The sequence below is a fragment of the Falco cherrug genome, chromosome 2 (assembly GCF_023634085.1).
Source record: "Falco cherrug isolate bFalChe1 chromosome 2, bFalChe1.pri, whole genome shotgun sequence".
Taxonomy (NCBI): domain Eukaryota; kingdom Metazoa; phylum Chordata; class Aves; order Falconiformes; family Falconidae; genus Falco; species Falco cherrug.
Window position 1 is genome coordinate 4,403,453 of NC_073698.1, and position 23,672 is coordinate 4,427,124.

A 23,672-nucleotide genomic window follows, 5' to 3' on the forward strand; every position below is an offset into this window, starting at 1 on the left:
ATCAGAAGCTAAGAATCGCTTCTGTGCTTAACAGGAATGCATGAGCAGAGCTGGAAACCAAGCAGAAATAGTTTGTCACTTGTGGAGATGCTGAATGGATGTTGGTATGACACACTTTTCATAAAACTAGGCAAATCTGCCAAAGAAACCAGTCCATTTTCTCATGCTCGTCAGATTTCTGCTCCAGCCAGAACCAAGAGTTAGCAGGGTATGTGCTAGGAAAAAAAGCTATCCAGATGCAAGCCTTTCCTATTGCTTAATCCATGCTGATCCTCTAAGCTGGAAAGGTTACAGAAAGCAGCAGTCATTGAGAGATGTTATTGCGTGTGATACTGTCTGCCCTGGACACCTGATACCAACATCCTTCGATCAGAAGCAGGATTCAGTTGTGTAAACAGAGGTGCCAACTGAGATGTCCAGGATATCTGAGACAGCTTTGCCGGGCTAATGGACATGACACAGGATCTACAAGAGATTCATGTCCTTTGGGAACAGCAGCAGGAGGCCATGCAAAACATCCCAAAGGGCTTGAACACCTGAAATAAACACCACCTGTGGCTGTGGGGAACCCAAAGACCCTTGTGTCTCCTCCTCATCCACCTCCTCTGGAGTCTGTAAGGGGAAGGAGAAGCTGATGGGTTCTCATTACCTTTGCCAGCGCATAGCCCAACAGTTACCAGCCTCTGTAGAGCAGGAACATGCAATTAACCACACCCCACAAACACCACATCTCTGATTGCTCTCCCAACACTCACAAGCAGCAAGCCACAGCGGGGAGAGGTGATAGGCCCAAATGACATCTGCAAGGCAGCTGTGTACTCAAAGGCTACATCCTTCTTCCTTCCCAATACATGTGGGGACATGAATGCTCAGACACTAAACAGCACTGGGCAGCCCTTGCCTCCATCTTCAGATCTGGTGAGAGTTGAGGAGAGCAACAGACTATGCACTCTGACCTCTTGCATTGTTGTCCCACCTGAATCCAGCGTTCCCCACCTGCTCCCCAAAAACTCAGTGCTGTCCTGCCCTCAGAAGAGGACTCTCCTGAGTCACAGAAGACTTAAGTTGTGCTAATGCTAAAGCTGCTGGACTGGCAGGATCTGATTATGGAGAAAGTTCTTGCTCCAGCAATCCTACCCGTCAAACAGGTCTGATTTACCTGCCCTGGGCACCTGCAAATTAACAGCAGACCTACTTTTTGCCAAAAAGAAAAAAAAAAAAAAAAAAAGAAAAGGATGTGACTTCCCAAACTGAGACGTGTTGTAGATCAGAGAGCTTGAAATTCAGCCTCAAGTCTGGGTTTCCTTTCTCCCAACAGGACATGTTAAGTCATAATAAAACTTTACCGAAAACCATGTACCCTGCCAGGAAAACCCATGTGAAAAACACCCACCATATGGAATATTTTCTACCGATTACCACAAAATACTTCTATGAACAAGTTGTTCTTTCAAACAGACCTCCCAGCCCCTCTTACCTGGAACGACAGGCGCACAGTTTTCCATTGATCTCCCCAGAGTACTGATAATATAAAGAGGGCTGTGATAGAGAAGCCCAGGACAAGAAAAGTCCCAATCTGGGGAGACAAAGACATAAATCAGCATCAGCATCCCTGCACAGGCTGTGCCATCCATTTGACTCACAGGTTTATGTAAGCAGCTTGGACTTGGTAAGTTTAGGATGCACGAGACTGTCAGTTCAGAGACAGAGAGATCCAAAGGGACTCAAACCCGGCCAAGAGTGCTATCGACTGGCTTTTCTGTATAGCAAGACTGATCTTAAGAGTTGGGTACCCAACTAATCAGCCTTCAGCGCTCCCTCTAGAATCATTGGAGAAAGAGAGGAATTTCCAGAGGTGATCCATTCCCACTCGCTTTATGAGGGAAGACACCTCTCTCTCTGTGTTGATGTAGCTGGAGCACAGACAATCAGTTTACGTTAGATCTCTAACCTGCAGGTGGCTAAATTCAGAAGTGATGAATTCCACACAAAAGGGACAGCAACACAGCTTCCTTATGTTATGAGCTGCTTTGCAACAGGCTTCAGCAAACACTCCCATAATTAAGACATGATTTTAGCCAAAAAAGTGAGGAGGTAGCTCAGTCTATTCTTTGGCTTCTTGCTCAGTTTGGTACCAGCACAGTGGTGACGGCAGGCTCTTCTTTGTACATCATCTATCTGCTGAGAACTAAGAGCAAGTAGAAATTGGACCAAGGCCTTAACCATTCTTCAGGGGGATCCTACAGATCAACACCTTAATAATCCATTCCTAATCTGTTCCACGCAAGGATGCAGTCTCAATTATTGTTGGGTTTTTTATATATAAATTGTTCTACATCTTTCTGGTTCTTCTGTAAGTCGGTTTCCAATAGTAAGGGTGTCCGTGTTTTCATTATTTAAATGAAGAAACACAGGATCAAGTATCTGCATGTTCAGCTATTCCCTCCTACTGTGAGATTCACAATCACATTACATTCTAAACTGCATGGCTAGAGGCTCATTTTTAAAATGCCTCATATAGCCTCAAGAATTTCTTAAGGAAGGTGATACTAATGCATCATTTTGCAGCAACAGTTCTCCAAAGATTTGTTTCTGCACCTTCAAAACTCCACATGGCATTTCCCAAACTACTCAAAGACCAAAAGGCTTAAGGCACCAGGATTCCTTGGGAAAGCCACTTTCTCTTCTGCAGAGATTGCAGCCAATTTTTTCGCTGCTGCTGGAGTCTGCTACAGAAAATTATGCAGTGCTTCTCACGAAAATTTTGCTTTTGTCTTCACGTTACCACATATAGGCCTGTCAAATATAGACTTCACCTGAATGAATCACTGCAGGCTTCTTTTAGAGTCAGTGGGGGGAAAACATGCTTTTTTTGAACTGTGATTCATCTCATTTTAATGTAGATGTCTATGAGCAGCTGGATGAACTGCATCCTCAGAGGATTCATTTACCTCCACTGACTGCAAAGGGAGTTTAGGTGATCAGCTCAGGTGGAAATATCGCTCTTATAGGCATCTAAAGCCTCCTAAGATTAACCTCTTCCATCTCCTCCTCCTCTCTCATAAATCTAAGATGTTTTTCATGCAGGAAAACACCACAGACTCAATTAATTTAAAGCATGTGTTAGAGTTACCAAGAAAGCCCTGGCTCATCCCACCTTGTGACTCCAGTGTAGGTACAGCTGCTGGCCTTCTGCAAGCAAACACATCGCTAGGACCTGGAAATCAAGAAGACATTGTTTGCATCCTGGTAGAAGATGATGAAGTGTGTTCACTGAGGTACTCCTGGAATTATTTTTGCATTGGGAAGTCACTTTACACTAGGTCTTCCTGCACAATGTCAAGGCTGTTAGCAAGACAGGTGTATGAAGAGAAGTGTCTATTGCTGTAGTAAAAATGCTTCTGAAATGGCCAACCACGTATCAAGGCTGCCCTGCAGGATCAAAGCCCTTTCATGGGTAACAGATAATGAGGCTCTTTGGGGTACACACTTTCAGTGATTTTTCTTTGTGAGTACAAAGTCTGAAAGAGGAACAGTGGCCACGTTCAACTGCTATGGTATGAACCAGCACAGCACTAACCTTGCTTATTTTCTGTGCAATTGTTGGAATTAGAGGCATATCGACCATGGGAGAGAGGTCAGGGAATTAAAAACAAGCCTCCAAAGCACCACAAAAATACAGAGCAGGCAACAAAGGAGAACACTTCCAGAGCACTCGCAGGAAACGCAAGAGGCAGACACATCTCAGAACAGGGAAAAGTGCCTTGGAGATGACAAGACTCTCATTTTTGATGGCTGGCACATTTCTTCCCTCCTGACAGCAAGTTGGAGCCCTTGGTGCCGGGGGTGGTGGTGGTGGTCGTCCTGTGAGACATGGCTCAAACCCCAGCCAGGGCAGGGGACAACCTGAAAAGCCTTGAACGCCAGGAAGCAAAGGGTGAGGAAAGCCAGTCCATGACTCCGATGGAGTGGTTTTTTGAAGTTGTCCCAGACCCAAACCACCAGTGAACCTGGTGATGAATCTCAGCAGGAGAAGTACCTCGCTGCTGTGAAAACACACAAGTCTATGCTCAGGAATCCAAGTGCCTGGGGCAAGCTTCCCAAGCAGTGTAAGGAATAATTTGGGGACCAGTATCACCAGATACCAGAGTTTAGAGAAAAGTTTCTGTTAGTAGACATCAGTGTTCCACTGAGAAGGATCATTTATGATACAGGTCCCTAAAGACTGTAGCACAGTGGGATTGTACTAAAACAGGACATATAGATTTAGGGGAAGGGGCTCTTCTTTCCTGAAATAGAACTCCAGGGCAATGTAATCTGTTTCCCATCCAGCTAAAAACACACTCTCTTTACAGGATCATGCTAATTAGAAGCAAGTTATAAGCTCAGCAGAGAATATAGATCAGCTTTTAAATGCTTCTTGACATGTTAGCCTCCTTTGATCAAATCCTGCAGCCAGGACATGATGAGTAACTGTGTTCAAAGAGCAGCTCAGAGAGAACTGAATTACTGCTAAAGATCTTAAGCCAGGCCCATTTAAATAAGCTACTTCAGAAAAAGGAAGAAAAACGGCACTTTGTCCCTTTTCTGCCAGCAATGTTATACAAAGACCTGGTCCTTGGCTAAGGTACAACCAAACACTTATCTCACAGACCATGCTCAACTGGACTTTTCCCTGCTACTGCAATACAACTTTCATATGAATGTTGCATCATATCTAGGAATGCCATTGGAGGGTGAACCCATTTTTATGGATGGAAACAACATCTCATTATCAGTTTACAAGAAGAATAATTCCCCGGTTTCATCCTCAGAGGGTGAAGAAGGAACACCTGAAATTGCAGTGCTGGTCACTGTAGGAGAACACATCTTGATGGACCTGATGTGATGTGCACACCTGAAGCTTAACACCTTAAGCCACAATCACCTCACTTCGTCCTGCTCCTCAAAAGCTGCCTCAGGACCTGTCCAACATGCTCTTCCACACAGAGCAGTTGCCTTTAGCAATGTCCCATGCGGTTGCACCTAGGACAACCAACACCAGCAGGTCCCTCTCCTCCAGACTGCTTCCACACATTTCCTGGGATTGTCTGACACAAGCACCCAGACATGTGGGCTTGGGTGAGCAGCACGTTTCTGACTAGTACTGCTGAGGCTAGAACCCTCTTGTCAGACCCTCTTACAGCCTCCAACACTTGCATTCTTGTCTTCTTTAGTGTGAGGTGCAGAAGTGTCTCCTCTCCACCATCTGCCTGCAAAGTGGTAATTAAGGGATGCTTAAGGCATACCAAGAGATGGATTCGCTGCAAGGAGGGTTGCATCTCTGTCTCCCTCTTCCTGGGTGGGTGCACTGACCACAAGGTTAGGCTGCAGAAGGATGGACAATTCATGCTTAACCTCACTCTACTTCAGCACAGGAGTGACCTGGTACTTATCTCAATACTGCTGGTGAGGCTTAGGCAAGCTCTGAACCTACCACCACAAGGACATGGAGGCAGGCACTTAGATGCTCAGCTCACCTGAAGTATCTGCTCACTTAGATGTTCACAACAGCAAAATTTCAGCTCCTTACATTCACCTTCTGGTAAAAATGCAGCAATTCAGAACTTGTCTGGTACCCTAGTCTCTCAGGGATGGAGGCATCACTTTTTGGACTTCAGTGCCAACGTACTATTTTGAGCTCTCTCTTAATATGCGAATGGAGAGGCCACAACATATCTGAACCTCTTCACTTCGTACAGTCATGAGTCACCTCCCCAAAACCCTCAGCACGAACATGGTTAAACTGCAGAGAGGAAAGTATTATCTGTTAGTGTCTGAAAGACTGAACAAGAAAAGTTTTTTTTTCTTCTCCACTGAGCATGAATGGTCCTGCAATTAGACCCCTCGGCTTAACCTTTTAGCTCTAATGGGGGTGAGAAAATTGTCTTGGGGAGTGATAACAATTGAATTAATTGAAACTGATTGTCTGAAGAAATTACAATGACGCATGTGGATGCAGAGCGTCTTTGTACAGACAGCAAGTGCTTTTTTATGCAGCATTTTGTTCAGCTGCTGGTGGCCTGTGGGCAGAAGAGTGTTTGCTTCAGTGGTTCACAATAAGGTCATGGAAGCAGGCTTGCGGGCTCCAGTTGGGTGCCATCATTAAGGAAGAGGGTATGGTGCTCACAAAAAAAAAGCCAAACCAGCCCAGCCCCTGGTTGTTATAAAATCTTTCTGCTCCAACAAGGGCATTAGGGTGCTCAGTTTTCTGATGTGACAGGCTGCTGGTGGAAAATGTCACAAGGAAACACTGCCTGGGTGAACGTCTCCAGTCCTTCCTGTAACAGGTAAGGCGACAGTCTTCATCCAGCACTGTTCAACCAGAACATGGGATGTGATTCATTGTGGGGAAACCTATTTGGACATCAGTTTTCTGAAATGTATTAGAGTGATCCAGCTATCACAGAGTACCCACACTGATAAATTTATCTAGATGAGGAAGGGCTGAGTTGCACTTACTAGCCTGTGAGGCTCCTAGTGTTTTGCTGGGTGGTTCATCGAAGGCTACAGTGAAAGGTCAGACGTTGTGGCAGTGGAGCTCTGCAAACAGTGATGGGCAAGGTGATTCCTGGCAGAGTCCTCTGAAAGAAGCCGTTCCGGGATGAGCATTGCTGATCCACAGTTATCACCGCAAGACCCTGCATGCAGGCTTGTGACTGTTATGTGACCCCACGTGTTTTGAGATAGTGGGAGCATGAGTGGTGGTGGTGATAATTTTCCTTGCTCCCCTTTCCTTCAAGACCTAATCCTATTGAGGTAACAGCTCTGATGATGTGGGGCCTCATGCCTCCCAGTGCCCACTGCTCAACAAATATGTGTGCGGCAGTCTTGCCAGATAAGACACAGTGACACAATGATGCAATCAAGCAGGGCAAGTGCCCTTAGACATACCCAACAGCTTTGGGTGGGTGACCTAACAGCTTCATGAAAGCAAGGAGCAAATGGACCGTCACTGCAGGGGCTGTCCCCAGAGCAGAGGAACCTCTGAAGTGTTTCTTTTGTAGGACTTGTCTGATAGCATCCAAACTACTTGTATTCTTTCAGGTTTGCCTGTGTTCACCCTCCTGAGGAAGGCAAATGCCATCAGCCTTGTTAGAAAGAACTGAGCTGCTGAGAGGAGGAAGATGAGGATGTGTTTATACAATGAAGAGTTGTATCAAGAATGAACTGAACCCTGTAGGACACCAATTTTGCCTCATATTCACCGTCTTCCTTTCTAGCTTTACTTTGTCCATCACCCACCCTGATAGCTTCCAGTCATCATGTTCACACTGCCAAAGACATGCAGCTCCTCTAAGAAAGCCCACTGCTTGGACACTGGCTGATGCTTGGATCCAGAGAGGGCATGACCCACCAGCCCCAGGGGTCTTCAGGCTCCTCAAACCCAGGAAATCCTGTAAAGCTCATTTCCAGCATGTGCTGTGATGGCTTAGTCTGATCCTGAGGTTGACTCCAGATCCACAGCCTGCTGAGGTATGATCTCAGAGGGATCCATCTCCCTTGGGCACCTCTGGCAAAGCTCTGAGTTGCCCAGAGTAGCACTGTAATCACCAAACCACCCACACTTCTCCATGGATTGCCCAGTAGGCTTTGCTGAATAATAGATGTCAAGCCCTGGAGTCACCAGGGTGTCACAAAACCTTTGCAATTAAATATTACTTGTCCTATTCAGAGCTCAGTTAGTCCACAGCTTTTATGATGCTGTTGATCACTGTGGGCATAGCCAAGCAGCTGCCTTATTTATCACTTGGGGTTTTTATTGCTGGCACAAGGGTAAATCACTATTTATTTGTACTTCAGCAGGGACAAAGGACCTCAGAAACATACTGTGTTACACACTGCATGAACAAAGCAAAAAAGAGATTCCCTGCCATGAGCAATTCACAGATTGACTATATGATGACATGCCAGGGAATGGATAAGAACAGCAGGAATTGATGATAAAAGCTGGTTGTCTTGGTCACAGAGGTGAGTCAAAGCCATAACCTCACCCTCAGCACCTGGCATTTCAAAACGGAAGATGAAGCAGGCATGAGACTGAACATGGATTTCAGTCCCTGGAGTTAAACTGATTTCTTAGCCTATAGCTCTGGATGCAGAAGGTGGAAACAAGAAGTGCAGAGCTGTCTTTATTTGGGGGGTGGGTGGGGGGTGGGTGGGTTGGTGTCCCTATGAGGGAAAGGACAGAGGAAAAGGATGAGTAGGTAGAAACTTTAGGAAATGCTTGCTTTTGGTGTGTTTCCAGTAACCAAAGCAGACAGCAGATCACGGATTTGGAAAAGTGAAGATTTCAGGAATGTTGCCTCTTTGGGCATAAACTTCAACAGCATTTTGTGACCACATCTCTAGTCTCTACCTGGAGAGAAACCCTCCAGCAAAGCGGAGTGATTCAAGGCAGCTTCAGTGATAATTTTACCCTTCTCCTGATGAGCCTTTTATTCAGGATTCGAGGAACTATTCCGCTTTGATGGCATACCACCACTGCTAACATAGTGTCCCATACTTCCCTGCTGCCAAAGCAACAGCTCTAGCTTCTCCTAAACCTATATCCAGCCACTGATGGCTTGGCTTTCCTTCAAGGAGAGACTGGACACATTCATCAAAGGGAAAGCATAGAGAGAAATCACAGAAACTACACCTGGCTCAGAGACACCCAAGCTGAAATTGGTGATCTGCAGGTGGGCGTGGGGAGAAAGTCACCAACGCTCATCGTGTTCCCCATCTTCCCCAGGTATCCAATGTGTAAGGATCGTATGTGGGGCTAGGCTGAGCTTTGGTCTGACTCATTAAAGCCACTCCTATGTTTATTTTTTAGGACTTCGAATCCTGGTTGGCTTACAAGGAGCGTTACTTACCAATAACAGCGTGATGTACGTGAACAAGATTACAGCCACGATCAGGAGAACAAGAGACCAGAGGAACCAGAAGCCCAGGTTCCCATAGTTATACCTAAAAAGCAATAAAATGGTTTAACAGTGTTTGTGTTTAGCACATAGACTAGAGGCGAACCACAGCCTTGTTCCTTGAAGTTTTGATGTTTTCAGAGCAATAAAACAAAGAGGGAGGGAGGAAATCTACCCTGTGACACGCAAAAGCGGTTAAGAGCCTCATTCCCCAAATCCATGCTTGCATTAACCTCCAGACTAACACCCCAGTGTGCTGGGGTGGTAAAGCACAGGACCAAACCGATGGGCTGGCTCCAGAGAGCTCCCAGCCTGACTCTAAGGCACAGCACTTTGCTGCAGACAAGGCAGCCTGGGAGAAACGCTAAGATGCCATGACAGGCCCACAGCCCACCTTGTCTGCATGTGGTCGTGTCAGGCACCGCAGCAAAAAGGAGATTTGAGTCAGGTTTTGAAGCAGAAAACACGAGAAAGCTGGAGAAGCTGCAGAGGGATCGCCCAAGGGGAGAGAGAGGGAAGCTTTGCTTTTTACCTGAAGGCTCAATAGGGATGAATAAGACTATGACACCTTTCCTCCCCATAACATTTGAGCTGTTTAATTTTAGGGGCCAGATTTGCATAACTGTTGCCCGAGTACTGCAGAAAGAAAGGATCCACATAAATCCCTGCTGGTTATTTCTTACTTTTGAGCCTGGGAACATGCACTTGTCTTGCAGTGAGATAGCTGGTGCAATGCCTCTGATGCCAGCCACGACATTTCTTCAGAGGGAGCAGGGGTGGAAAAAAAGACTCAGAGAAGGAAAGGAAAGAGCTATTTAGTACCCTTCACTCACAATTTTTGGGATGATGATTCTCTCCTTTCTCCCAAATACACACTTACACCTAAAAATTGTAGCCCAGCAAAGGACATAGCCTCATCACCTTTGGACTCAGTGGACGGTCAATTGGGATGCTGTAACCAAGAGTTTAAAGAGCCAAATCTTTGGCTTATGGCTCAAGGGTCCTGCTGCAGCACAGCTGCTGGGGAGGGTGTTCATCTCTTCCCAGCCAGCCTAGTGGCCTGCCCAAGGAGTGGGAGAGGAGGAAAAGATGGTACTTACCAGTCAAAGTTATTGTAGTCATTTTTTGCTTCACCCCACATGTACAGAAAGACCAGAGAAAAGCAGAAAGCTCCAACAAGCAATGGGAAAAACACGCATTCCCGCTGCAGAGGGAGAGGAAGGACAAGTGGTCAGAGCTTTGCCTATCCCAAAGCAGTCAGAGCAAATGGCAGATCCTTTTAGGTTGTCCCTAAAACACATGGCTTGGTGTTGGACTTCCTCAAGTAGATATGGAGAGGACTTCCCTCCCTACCCCCTGTGACCAGGGGAATGTCCTCAAAAGCATACTCTGCAGTAGTTATTTTCAGGGAAAACAGGTCTCATGAGTTCACATACAGGTTTTAACCACCTCACATGAGAGGGAATCGCACTATGCACCAGCCCTCTTTGCAATCCTTACTGCACATCCATCCCAAATTTTACTTCTCCAATTTGATCCCATGGCTTTGAGCTGTTTCCCTGGCCAGAAGGGTTTGGTGTAAGGTTTTTTTCCTGCCACCACATATTTGTCAGCTGCATGGTGGCACAGACAAACTAAGCTTGCTGCAGAAACACAGCAATACATCAAGCACTTTGAGCAAAATCTAAGAACCCAGCAGAGCTCAGTGGGTTCCAAATGATGTTGGGCAGGGATGCCCTTGACCCACAACATCAACCACTTGTCAGCTTGGGCTGACCTGTCCCTACAGAGAAATCAATGTCTGTGCTGGTTTTGAGCTGACTTACCGTCTTGCAGCAGCATTTCCCAGGCTCGGTCCTTCTGCGCTGGTACCGCTTCCACCGGCAGCTGTAGAAACCAGCCAGGCAGGAGATGAAGGGCTGATGCTCATACCTCTGTAGTAAGCGCCGACGTACCACCCTCAGCTTCCCAAACTTGAGCCTCTTGAGGCTGGTGGAACTAGCCTCCATCTCAGTGGCTTTATCTCATCTTCCTTCTGAAAAAAGACCACAAGTTTTATGGGGAGGCAGTAAACCCTCCTTTTCTTTCAGGTAAGATTGTCATATCAGGAAAAAGAGAGGAAGCTTTCTCAAGAGGATGCTGAGACCAGCAGGAAGGAGTGCTGAGGACACCCCACCTGATTTTATATACCTAAGTGAGATGTCTAACAAAAGCATTGTCATTGCATGTCCCCTCAGCAGTCAGTGGTGCTCCTGGTTGTAACATAGGTGTTCTGAATCCCCTCTGAGGGAACCTCTGCCTCCTTTTGACTATACGGAGAGCTCTGGGAAATGAAATCACTAACTTAAGCACTCCATGCAGATTCTCGAATTATGCCAATGAACCTGAGCCTAGGCTTAGCCATGGAAATTAATTCAACATCACCGTGACCTGTCTGTAACCTGCTATCAGTTTAACCAGCTCATGCAGGAAAGGGACTAAAACCTTCCAAGTACACAGCTCTCTTATCCTGGCAAAACTGTAGCACTGTACAGACTGATGTCTTAAATAAAAATTATTTCCTGATTGAAATAGCTTTATTTGGCAGAGTTTCTCAAGGGTAGAAAGAGTAGCTGTAGAGATGCACACATAGGAGATGTCTTCATAATCAAGATTTTAGACAAAGAACTTGGTGGTAAATTGCAACCGATGTAGTTAACAGTGAAGCAAATAGCACAGGGGCTTGTGCCAGCAAAAAGCCCTTCACCCAGCAGGGCACTGTCCATACTGCAAGGAAAACATTCTTGTGTGGGTATACAGAGAAACATCATTGCCCAGCACCTCTTTAAAGTACAGAGACAGCCAGAGATATTTTTCTGTTGCATTAAAAAGTGCCATCGTATCCTTGAGTCCATACCAACCATGTTCAAGTCCAGGCATGTCTGCTGCAAATTTGTAGCTTAGGACTCCCAATTTCACTGATTTATCTGATGTAATAACAGTCATTTAAGAACAAGAATGAACAATTTGCTGCACTATACAGATGGATGAAATGCACACATAAATTGTTTGCAAATAACTCAGAGCCCAGCATGTCTTTGCAGAAATCTGTGGATAAATCCTTGCAAACTGACACTTCCAAAAAACGGATCAGTTTGCAGAAAGCAAAAATAAAATGGAGACATAAGACACAAGTTAAAAATGAAATTATGCATCCCCTGTACCCTTTCCAAATGTCCCAGCCTATTGGAAGCTGGAGTGCAAGGAGACCGGATGGAAGTGAAACAAAAGGAGTTTTGACCACTACTAATTAAGCGGTGCCCAAGCGTGCCATGCACTCCTGAGACAGACATGTCTGCCCACCCAGGGCAGTCACACACTCTTAGATACGGTGGGGTCAAGCCCTCCCAGAAGCTCAGCAGTATCGGATCTTGGCACCAGCAGGTCACCCCATAGTAAAAAATTGATGCCGATCTCATGTGGCAAGATGGTGATCCTGCTCTTAAATTACCCAGAGCACGGATGGGGGGATGTGGGCATTATGCCACCGGTGAGCAATGCTGGCCACAGCTGATCTGGCTGTCTTCATTAGCTGGCCTAAAGTATGCCTGGCATAAACCCAGCAATTACCAAGTTACTCCAGCCATGTCTTTTGAATATATTTGACCCTTCAGAGCTCTCACCAGAAGGGTGTCATGTGCCACGGGGTCGCAGTATTTGTTACCTCCTATAAGGTTCCTTAAACCACGAGTTCCCCTCTCACCAAACCACAGCACCTGTTTTTGCCCAGCCCTTCTCCTTCAGCAACAGGAATTCCGGACACCAGACCAAACCCATTAGTTTTGCTGGCAGTGGGCCATGGGGTTTGTTACTCGCAGTCCTGGTGTAGGCACGAGGCTCACACATCAGTATGTGCTTATGAGCACACAGGATCTGACAGAACAGAGATTACTGAGACCTCGAAACACTGTCCACTCCATCTGGCTGGATCCAGCAGCATGTCAGGTGTTAAGTCTAGGTCTTAGTCTACCCCTCATGAAAATTGCCAGTGATGGAGATCCCACCAGCTCCCAGGACAAGCTACCTAACTAGCTTTACTATTAAAAGTTGGTGTGTAGGGGTATGCGTGCGTGTGTGTCCCCGTGTCCCAGTGTCTGGTCTTCTGTAGTACAGTTTAAGCACATTACTTCACACCCTGTTCATGGTGGGTATAGAGAACAGCTTAAACTTTTCCTCTGTTACATACTTCATGTATTCACATTTGGATGTCTCCCCTTAAGCCTTCTCTAGCCTGAACAATCCCAGATTTTCCCGTCTTTCCTTGTAGTTCATGTTTTCCTCTCCTCAGAGTATCCTTGTATGGAGTCCACAGTCACCCGTTAATTGGGATTTTCCTTACGTTTCCCATGCGTTTTGGCACACGGTGGCTGTAACAGGACTTGGTGAACAGCCCTCAGTTTCCCCAGGGTAGACCTGTCCACCCATAGCACAGGCCACCGGATCCTTGCAGCATTCAGTTTCTCTCATGTGTCAAACATGGTCTGGCCTCAGCCTTCTGAAGGCTGAAATAATTCACCCTGGGCTCACCCCCAGCAGCAAGGGAAAGGTGTTTTCAGCTTTATGCATCAAAGCACTTCTAACATCATTATAATAAAGAATTTTGTTAACTTCTGCCTTGGTCTTTCCACACAAGTCACCTCTCCAAGCCCAGGGGTTGTTGGGGAAGGCACCCTTCATCTCAGAGGAGGCTGGGGAAGGAGGAAGAGAAGAACACAGCCTCCTTTCCACTACCACCTCCAAGTGGGCCTCCCAAAAACTTCAGGCTGGTGAAACAAGAGCAAAAAACCTTTGTGTCTGGCATCCCCTGAATCCCCAATGACCCTGTTGTCCAAGATGTTTAGCAGTACTACTATGGCAGTCAGACCTCTCAGCGTCAAAGACCATAACCTGTCCCTTGCTTTGGGTTCCGGCTTCTGCCGGTGCCCTATCCATCCATTTCTCTTCCCCTGCCCTGCCCCTTTTCTTCCCAGAGACCTTTTCTCTCCTCTCCTATGCCCCAAAGGACAGAGCTACCTCACCCAGCTGCTCCTCTGCAGCCTGAAAAGGGCCAAAGCACCCCACAGAGGCAATAAGCCTGGACTCACATCTCATCTGGTTAAGCACAGATACTTTCTGACATATCTACACTCAAGTAAATGGAGATACGTTGGGCTGCACAAGACTATCTGGACTACTGAGGAGGTAGATGGTCATTACAGGCCAATTGCTCTTAGCTACCCCAGTTATGCTACATTGAAGTTACAGTCTTGTTACTTTGAGAGGATTTCATAAGCTTAGGGCTTTGACGGCTGTTGCCACCAGCAGGAGAAGGTACGGCTGGAGCTCTTGATGCAATGCAGTGTTTGAACATACAGGGGACAATACAGTAGGAACAGCACAAACAGCAGAAGGAAGCCACTATGAACTTGGTGCCACCCCTTTCCTTTTCTTTGGGATGCCAGTCCAGGGCTAGGCATTCATCACGGGCTCAGACCTCAGAGCCCTCAGCGCTCAAAGGGGACACCTTGTCCAAGAGCTGACCCCAAACAACGTCCTAAGGTCATGGTGGCACCCAGTCCTTGCCAAACCTTGGGAAATGGCACTTATGAAGCTTAAGTTTAGGCATCTGAGTTCATAAATTACGTGCCTAGAAAAATGACTTTTGTTTGTTTGTTTTAAATCTATAAAGATGGAGCTGTATAAGAAGGAACTCTTCATTCTCTTCCATCCTTTACCAGCATCTGCTTTTTCTCTGACATAAGGTGACTAGGGAATGAAAGCTACTGTAGCTGAAGTCCTCCTCTACCTAAAATATAAAATGGCTATGCACAAAAGATCTTGCAGTCACCCGCCAGACCCTTCCAAAAATACGACCAGAGGTCGACAGAGACTAGAAAACAGGGAACCCAACAAACACGTTATACCACATCTGCTGGGATCAGCAAGCTCTCATCCAAAGCAGAAGCCACCCTGCCAAGTCCCAGATCATGACTTGACCCAAGGCTGCTCCTGCTCCCTCTGGGCATACAGGGCTCACCTAGCAGATGGGAGACTTTGAGCCACTCTGCCCCACAGCTGTAGGGGACTGCTGGGTCTCTGCTGAGGAACGAAGCACAGATGCTTGAGGCACTAGACAAAAGGCAATGCTTGTGTGTTGATGCAAAGGCAAGAGTTGACAGGGATCAGGAAGACCAGGGACAACTCACCAAAGATTTGGGCCACTTCAGTCTGAAGGCAGTGGCTCCTAAGAAGAGCTCAGCTCCGTCTGCAGCTCTGCAAGATGAAAGTATCTGTGCTGCATTTACACTGCGCTGTTGCTAGTATCAGCAAACACTTCAGTGGTGACTCCAGAAGTCCAGAAGAAACTCCTCTTAGAAGTGACAAGTGCCATGTGAGGATAAGGAAGACAAAGGCAAATAGAAGGGCAGCCAAAAAGGTCCTTCTCAGCTCAAAATGTACACAGATCTCCAGGCACTCCTTTCTTCTCTTTGCCTGTGTCCTTCCACACAGGCATCACTCCTTCCCTTTTACCTCCACATCTTCTCCCAGGTGCCTGCCCCCAGGTGCCCCTCCCTGTGTTTAGATAATTGTGTTTAATTTAATGCAAGCTCCCTCCTTACAGCTCACTCACCTCTCAGGTTGTCCATGACCCTCCATCCCATGGTTTCATCCTTGCTCACAAATTACCAGCCAGAGCATTCAGAAGCCATAACACCTCTCCCAAGGTCTGACTGAATCTGAAATGCCTCAGACCACATCAAACGTTGAAAGATTTAAATTTGAAAGCACCTGATCCTAGCAAAGATAATATCCCAGCATCTGGACCAAGCAACAGCATCACAGCATATGGTAGATGCAGAGGCCTGGAGGCAGGAGGTCTGCACCAGGGTTTGGAGCAGTTCAGTCATTGCCAGGACGTAGCAAGAGGCCTTACAGTACTTGCCTTCAGATTTGAAGCACAGCGCTCCTAAAATTTAGAGGTTGTCTGCAATCCCTGCCCATCTCCACCAGGCAAAGGTGAATGGATCATGGAGGGAAACAGCAAACTTGAATCTATTCATTGCAAAAGCCGCAGGAGCAAAGAGCAAGCGGGAAAACATGCATCAGCAGGAGAGCAAAGTTTAGGACTCCTTAGCAAGCGAGCCGTGAAAGCAGTAACATATGTTTTTCAGCTCCATAAACCCGAGACACCTCAGGTCTTTCCCATGCAAACAGAGACTTTGTTTGCTCGCAGATAAAAGTCCCCATAGTGGCAGGCGGTTGGACAGGGCTGCTCATTTCCCACTGCTAGACAGAGAGTGAGGAAAATCATGAGATATAGCGCAGGGGGATGGAGCAGGAGTGGAAAAGCAGGAAACGTATTCAGCCACACAGCCTGAATGCAGAAGGTACTGCAAGAGGAGCTTGCTTGAGAGGCCAGTGCACAAGCAAAGAGAAAAAGCCCTTTTTTGGTGCTATAGGGCTGCGGCATTCATCTTTCAAGGGGTAAACAGGTACAGCAGCCCAATTTTTCATTGTCCTATAGCTTTTTCCTGGCTCCTTTTAAATATTTCTTTCCTTTCCCATACATCTACCCGGTTTTCTCCCATACAGTATCTGCAACATGTGGGCAGGGGGGTGCAGGCATCTTTCCAGATGTTACAAACACACTTCCCAGTCCACTGCAAGAAGAGAGTTGGAAAAAAAAAAATTACATAGGTACCAGGACCTATGTGAGGGACATGAAGATGGTCATTTCTCAGCACCTGAGCATGGCCAGCTTGCCCTGAGCACCTTGATGACTTAGGAAGGGAGCAGACAGGAGTGATGCCCACCTTGCCTATACCACCATTTCCAAGGGATTTGGAGAGAAAGGGAACCCCATGCTAGGGGGAAGAGGTGTTCTGAGCCTGATCTGAACCTCACCAGCCCCTTCAGCTCCCTTGCATGGAGATTACTGGTGCCATCCCACCACTCTCTTGGGCATCGTTTCCTGCCCTTCCACATGGGAGTCTTCCACAGCATTGCACCAACAGATGCAAAGGAGTGAAATCAACCTCCTGGCAAGCTGATGGTTGATCACCATCACCACAAGCAGCACACAGATCTCAGAACTAGCCAGAAAAGCTCAGCAAAGAGCATCCCTTAAACTTGCATCTCTACCCTACGAGTCTACCCAGGGCTCTGGATCACAGCCTAGGTTGCCTTTTATTTCATCATCGCCTGCCTTCAGTTTCTTTTCAGGGAATTAATGAGGTTTAACACAGGAAAGGAAAAAGGATCAAATAAAATAAAGCTAGTCATAATCTCCCTATGATAGGGAATACACTCTGTATCTTTTTCTTTCCCTGGCAGATGATAATTATAATTTATCGCTAAGACTTCCAACAGTTTCTTTATAAGCCTTAATTATACCTTACTTCTGTGTGGGAACAGGGAGTGTGCAGACTGGGACAAACACGTGCAAAGCACATCTCATGAAGCGATTAGCTGTTGGGTTTAAGGTGGAAGAACACGGCTGTTAGGACAAAGAAACGACAGAGCTTAACGACAAGGGATAGAGGGAACAACAAGCAAATGTGGCAGTAGAAGGGGTTAACAAGGTACAACTGTTCCTGCAACTGCAGAAACAATATTTCTCCATTTCATTCACCGTAGTACACCTCCAGGATGCGGTTGGTTTCAGTGAGGGAAGCTTTCCATTGACAGGGAATGGGACACTATTCCCAGAACATCTGTTCAGTGTGGTCTGGGTTTAAATTATTTTTGACTGATTGCTTCTTTGTAGAGAGGTTCACACTACCTACTTTCTAAAGAGGTTCCCCCCAGCCCACTCAGCTTTTCTTCTGGAAGGTCTTGCCCACCCTAACCGTCCTTGTGGAATGTGGCACCTCCCCCTCTTCCTTCTGGAAAGTCCCAACAGTCCCACCCATCCTTCTAGAAACTTCCACTGCACCACTCGAGAAAAAGTGGCCACCTACAGCCACCAGCCCAGCAGGCTTGGTGGCCGTCAGGCCCTGCCAGCCTGGTGTCTCTGTGGTCTCGAGGACTAAAGCTGCAGCTGCTGCATCATGGAGGGTCCAGGAGATGAGTGGGCAGGAGGCCTGCCAGCCCTTGGTGCTGTGAGGGAAGGGATGCTCCAGTCCCAAGGAGAGGAAGGGGTGACCCATGTCCAGCCCAAGGTGCTCTTCTAGTCCTCCACAGAAATGACTGCCGCCAGCTTTATTGATGGTAATGGAGGAGAGGAGACTCTGGCTGAGGATAGCAAAGCAATCCCACACTCTGACATCAAATGCTGACCCAAACACAGCAGATTTCTGTACTTTCATGTCTGTTTTCCATATTTCCCTCTGCACAAAAACATGGATAGGGTCCAGTTTGGCCATGGAAGGTCCTGAAAAACTCTGGCACGTCAGAAATCTCATTAAAAAAAACCGGCAAGGGGAATTCATCATGTTTTTTAAAGGGTCTCACAGTGCTACAGGAGATTTTCCCTCTCGAAAAGTAGATATTCACCTATATGAAATGGTTCAGGTTATGTGTTTTTCAAGAATTGCTTGCCTTGGGTGTATTCACATGGCTCTAGGTGTGAGAAAGCTCTGATCCAAGTGTTCTTGGGCACACAGGCGCTTTCCCAGCATCACAGAAACAGGCACAGCACACAGGTAGGTTTGGCCCTGTTGGTGCCAGACCCATTAGCAGAGCCTTCCCTCTGTTTTTGACCCTGAGCCCCTTCGTATAGCTGATATATAACCCATAAGCTTCAGTTATGGCTCCCCTTAGCTTAGTCTTGGGTTCCCCCACCGTAAGGATAGCCAGCCCTTTGGGGAAGCTGGCATTCTTTCCCTGGGCAGTACAGGTGGACAGAGGCAGAAATTAGCCCCAAAAGGGATCAGGAGCAGCGACCTTCCAGCTGTGGCCAAACGGAGACCTTCCACCGCCCAGCCAGGTGTTGGTTCCAGCCAGCAGCAGCAAGGTGTCCATGTCGAGGTGTCATTTTACTGACCCAAAAAGGGTATCAGGGACACCAGCGAGCTCATACCTCCAGGTCAAGCCTGAAAATAAAGGCTCAACATGACCAGTTGGGGATGAAACACTGCTCCCCACACATCAGTAGGGACAAAAGGAGAAGGGAAGAGTTTTGTCCTCACCAGGCTCGTGGCAATGCAACATCAGCAGCGGCGATGTGCGCAGGCGTGCTCAGCCCAGCCCCGTGCAGCGCGTGGGGCACAGCTCTGGGCTTTGCCCCTGGGTGGCCCGCGGTTTTCTAAGAAGTTGCTCTCCCTCCATTGAAAAGCCACCATGGGGAGGCAAAAAGTGCTTCCACGGCTCAAAGCCTGCCTGGGGGGGAGGAGGAGGAGGAATAAATCCCTTGCAAAATAAAAAAAAAAAAAAAAAAAAAAAGGGATCTCGGAAAGGGGGGAAATATTTCTTTGAAGATAAATCCTACTTTGTGCAATTCAGCATGCCCTGGCTTGGGTCCCTCTCTTCTCCTGTGAATGCCTAAGTGGCTCTTTGTGCCCTGCTGTTAAGGGGAGACAAGGAGATTGGGATGCAGTGTGGGGGACCCTCTCTGGCCCCACAGCCCCACCAAGGGCAGCTCACCACCGCAAGCATCATCTCCAAGGGAAGACTTTGTCCGTCAGCCAAGAGAGGGAAAGAAAAGAGGTTTGCAGATCGCATACCGGCGCCCAGCAGCTCCACAGAGTGCTATTCAGCCGGGACAAAGGACAGGGGCCCTGGATGGCCATCATGCCGAAGCCCCCAGCACTGGCCCTCCCCCAAGCTGCCAGTGTTAAAAGTTAAGCTTTGGAGCAAAATACCCCTGCAAGGAGGGGAGGAAAAGAGAGGAAAGGACATTTTCCATGCCACCAGCCGAAGGTTTCTCTGTTTAGTTATCTGCAGTATCCAAATGCATCAGGGCTGGCCCAATTTTGTCTTTTAAGAATGTGGTTCTGCTGTTCCCAGAGGAAAATCCTTTCTAGCTAATTAAACACTGCCACATTTCTGCATAAGCCATCTCAGAGAGCTTTTGAACCCACTTCAGAGCAAAAGGATAGTAGACACACAAGATCCATGCTCAGACCCCCTGACCTAACAGCAGCCTGCGGATGCAGCGGGGCCATCACCCACAGCCTCAGTTTCCCAACTTCAGTTGTGCCAACGGCGCGGCAGGAGCAGCAGATGATGACTGTACAGCTCATTTGATTTCTGTCCATCTGCTGGTGCAAGCCATGGAATCTGCTTAACAAGGCAGAAAGATCAGTATAGACAAGCCATGGGAGGACCCTTGTGGGACCTCCTCAGAGCTCAGGACACCCAGTACAGTCATCTCTGTTGGACCAGTGCCTGGCAGCACTCACATCCCAGCAGTTTGGAAGAAGGGAGCAATTTATTTAGTTGCAGAGCTTGAGGTGGGTTGGACTCATCTCCTCCATGTTTGAGTGGTCACCCTGAGCTCCTGGTACAGCCAGAGAAGAGAAATGGACCCTTCATCCAAGGGCAGGTGTCTAAATAAGCCAGATGAACTGTCCCACACATGTCCAAAGTACCAGGGCACAAGCCAGCCCAAGACAAAGGGGATTACATCACTCAAACCCAGAGAGCCCAGTTCAACCCTGTGACCCTTCCATCTCACCGTCGAGACACCTCTGTACCTTGGGCTTCGCCAGCTGCCTTGGTATGGGCACCCAAGCCCATGGATACTTGGAAGACCCCCCCATAGAAAAGCTCAGACCAGGCAGACATCAGCTAATGGTATGAAGAAAGTGTTTCCCAGCATCAGGGAGAGCCAGGCACCACCAAGCACATGATGGACCTTGCCCTGCTCAGTTTTGCCCAGCTCAGTTTAGCTCCTCTGGTGCTGGGAGCCAGCCCTGGACATCTGTGCCTGAGTTGAGGCATGAGGGCTCTGTGGTTACAGCTGGCAGCAGCAAACATGCACCAGCTCAGTGCCAGGAGCCAGCAGTGAGCCTCTGATGTCCCATATAGGCTCTCCTGACACCAGCCATGGTGGCACTTCCAGATGACAATATTTTCTGGATCTTTGTTAAAGCCCTTCTCATCTATAGATCATGGTTTGCTTCCTTCTAGCCCACCGTACACCTGTTTCCAAACACGGGTTTCTGCCACTTGCATCTCACCCCCCTCGCCACAGGGACACAGGTAGTCAGGGCCACTTATCGTCATCCAGCCAGCAGCATGGAGAGGCCAAGGCCACCACTACCAAGCGGTTGTCTCCCCCTTGGCTGTGGGTTTATTCCTGCTGCTGTACAAAAAGCAGCCACAGAAGTTCTCCATGTAGAAGTCATGGGGACCACAGAAGGTCCCATGGGTAGGACCACATGGAAGACAACAACAGGCTTATGGAGAGCTGTAGTTCCCAACCCTGTAGTGCCTCATTTTCACAGAAGGGCCAAAAAAATCACCCACCAAAACAGCATTCACCATGAATTGCAGAGGAATATGGGAGAGGCTCAGCTTGGTAGCAGGTTGCCAGCTGGCAGCAGGGAGGGAATGAAGAGGTCACAGTGGTAAAGCACTAAGATTGGGGCTGGATAATCTGGGGGATGGAGAAGGTAAAAGGTTTGGTGTCATTCACCTGTGTTTCTTGCAAGAACTGGCTTTTACTCAACAAAAATTTATTAAAGGCTTTGCAGGGAGAGAGAGAGATCACTTAGGAGAGAGCCACCATGACCCCACAGAACCTTTCTGTCTGCTTTAAGGCATGAATCAATTAAAGCAATCATGGAGCAAAGGTTAATCAGTAGCAAGTACATCTGAAGAAATAAGCAGTCTTTTAAAAAGGAATTGCTCTTGCCAGTTTCCCCTCTCCTGCCTTTTCTAAAGTGTCTTTTATTTCTCCATTTCTGGAGACCTTCCCAAATAAGTTCAGTGATTAAGAGCAGCTGCCGAAAGGACCGGACTGAATCGGTGGTGGTAGGCAGGGTGGTGGGAGCAGAGAGGACCAGACCCATAACTGTCACAGAGGCTCAGTGCTGTACAAAAGTCTTAGGGATTGAAAACCTCCCAGGGGCTGCCAGCCTATTTAGAACAGATGGAGGCTGGAGAAACAAGGAATTGCCCACAGTTGTGTTGGAGAGCAGAAGAAATGAAGTGGGAGAGCAAGGAAGGGACTGACTCCAAACCATTTCTACATAAGCAATGAGAGTCCAGCCTGAGTGTGCAGGCGTACAGTGATGCTTCGAGCTGCTCCCATGCTCTGCCCTGCTTGCAGATATGATCTCCTTTCTTCTTGCACCCAACAGTGGCATTGACATCAGAACTGTCCCCATAGGCAGCTGCCAGAACTTCATTCACACGTACAGATTCCCCCACTCAACCCTGCCTTACCTCCCTGCCTGCTGCTGTCACATAGAGCACCACCATCATGGTTAACTTCTTGCCCTTGCCAGCTTTCCATGTGAGTGTTGACTAAAGAAAAGTGTTGGCATGCTGTGGTGGCCCCAAGAGCCTTCCCTTGGCACCAGATCTACAGAGGATGAGTCCCAGGACAGGGTTCCTCATCCCTTTCTTGCTACAGCATCATGTACATTTACATGGACTACAACTGCCCAACCACCAGAAAGGACCTGGGGCAGGACCATGGAGAGTCCATGCTGACCCTGAGAGCAGGTCCTCATCATGCTTAACGCAGCATCTTCCCTGAGGCCACCACAAAGACTTGCAAGGCAAACAATAACAAAACAGTAGGACCGGTATGAGACCAGGACATGAGCACATTCAATCTGTCCAACCCTCTAAAGTATCACTGTTTCTTCTTCCTTCCTTTTTCCTGGAGAGGACAAGAAATGCAGCAGATGCCAATGTCCTGCTGGTGGGGAGAGCCACAGGGAACATGGCCCAAGGTCACCCTCTGTTTACTGGGATCTTATAAAATGCCAGCCCCTCAGCCACCAAAAAGCCATGGGTCCTCCTTGAATGCTGCTGGGAGAGCAGTGTCCAGCACATGAAGAACAGGGTGAGGACAAGATGCTGAAGAGATGAGCATCTGCAGGCAGGCTGCTCAGCTTTTGCGCAAGGTGTCCGTAGCTGGAGCAGATGTGGAGCAAAGCTCGTACTGCCCTCAGGGCTCATCCTGCCATGAAAGCATGGTCCAGGGTACATCACAGGTCATGTCTCCAAGCTGCTCTACCCATGCTGGCTCCCTTTCTTTCCCCCCAGTATAATCTGGAGCCCAAAGGATCTTCCCAACTGCTTATCCTATCTGCTCTTCTAAAAAGTAGCTCAAGACCCTCATTTATGGTACACCACAGAGGTCTCTGGGGCAGTTCTACAAGCCAAACCACAGGTGGTCACTCCAAGACAAGGTACAGATCTCCTTGTTCAAAATATCCCAGGAGACGTGGAGTTAGGTTCGGTCTCAAGCCAGGCTATTGCTGCAGAGCTCCCTCCAGCCTGTCCCCCATGCAAAGCCACCAAGCTGGGACTTTGCCACGGGGCAGGATCTGTTCCACACTGCAAGGAGGAAGGAGCACACGTGTCTCAGCTGGTGGGCGGTAATTTCAGAAGCCATTTGCACGCACTGAGAAATGTTTGCTGAAGGAGGGCTTCTGGGGTCTCACACAGCAAGGAAATGAAGAGCGCGTTCTCAAAGGGCCACAAACTCGGGAAGTGGGGGGGAAATGCTTTTTCTTGTATTTTGGCTGATACTTCATCACACTAAGTAAAAGTGTATGGTAACAACTTGCACAGAGGCACTTTGTAAGC

General features: G+C 47.8%; 1 protein-coding gene across 4 annotated transcripts in view; it reads right to left on the reverse strand.

Moving 5' to 3' along the window:
• The window catches only part of GDPD4 (glycerophosphodiester phosphodiesterase domain containing 4), a 37,752-nt gene that overhangs the window by 12,463 nt on the left and 1,617 nt on the right, over nt 1–23,672 (reverse strand). For 2 of the 4 annotated variants that reach the window (XM_055702183.1, XM_005440958.4), the window contains exons 2-6: nt 10,772–10,980; nt 10,046–10,149; nt 8,898–8,991; nt 3,158–3,217; nt 1,478–1,576 (exon numbers count right to left, since the gene is read on the reverse strand). In XM_055702183.1, the coding sequence (XP_055558158.1) occupies nt 1,478–1,576; nt 3,158–3,217; nt 8,898–8,991; nt 10,046–10,149; nt 10,772–10,954 (540 nt within the window). In that variant the 5' untranslated portion in view covers nt 10,955–10,980. Of the gene's footprint in view, nt 1–1,477; nt 1,577–3,157; nt 3,218–8,897; nt 8,992–10,045; nt 10,150–10,771; nt 10,981–15,169; nt 15,237–23,672 lie in introns of all 4 variants that reach the window. The other 2 variants (XM_014281311.3, XM_055702184.1) reach the window with 2 other exon arrangements.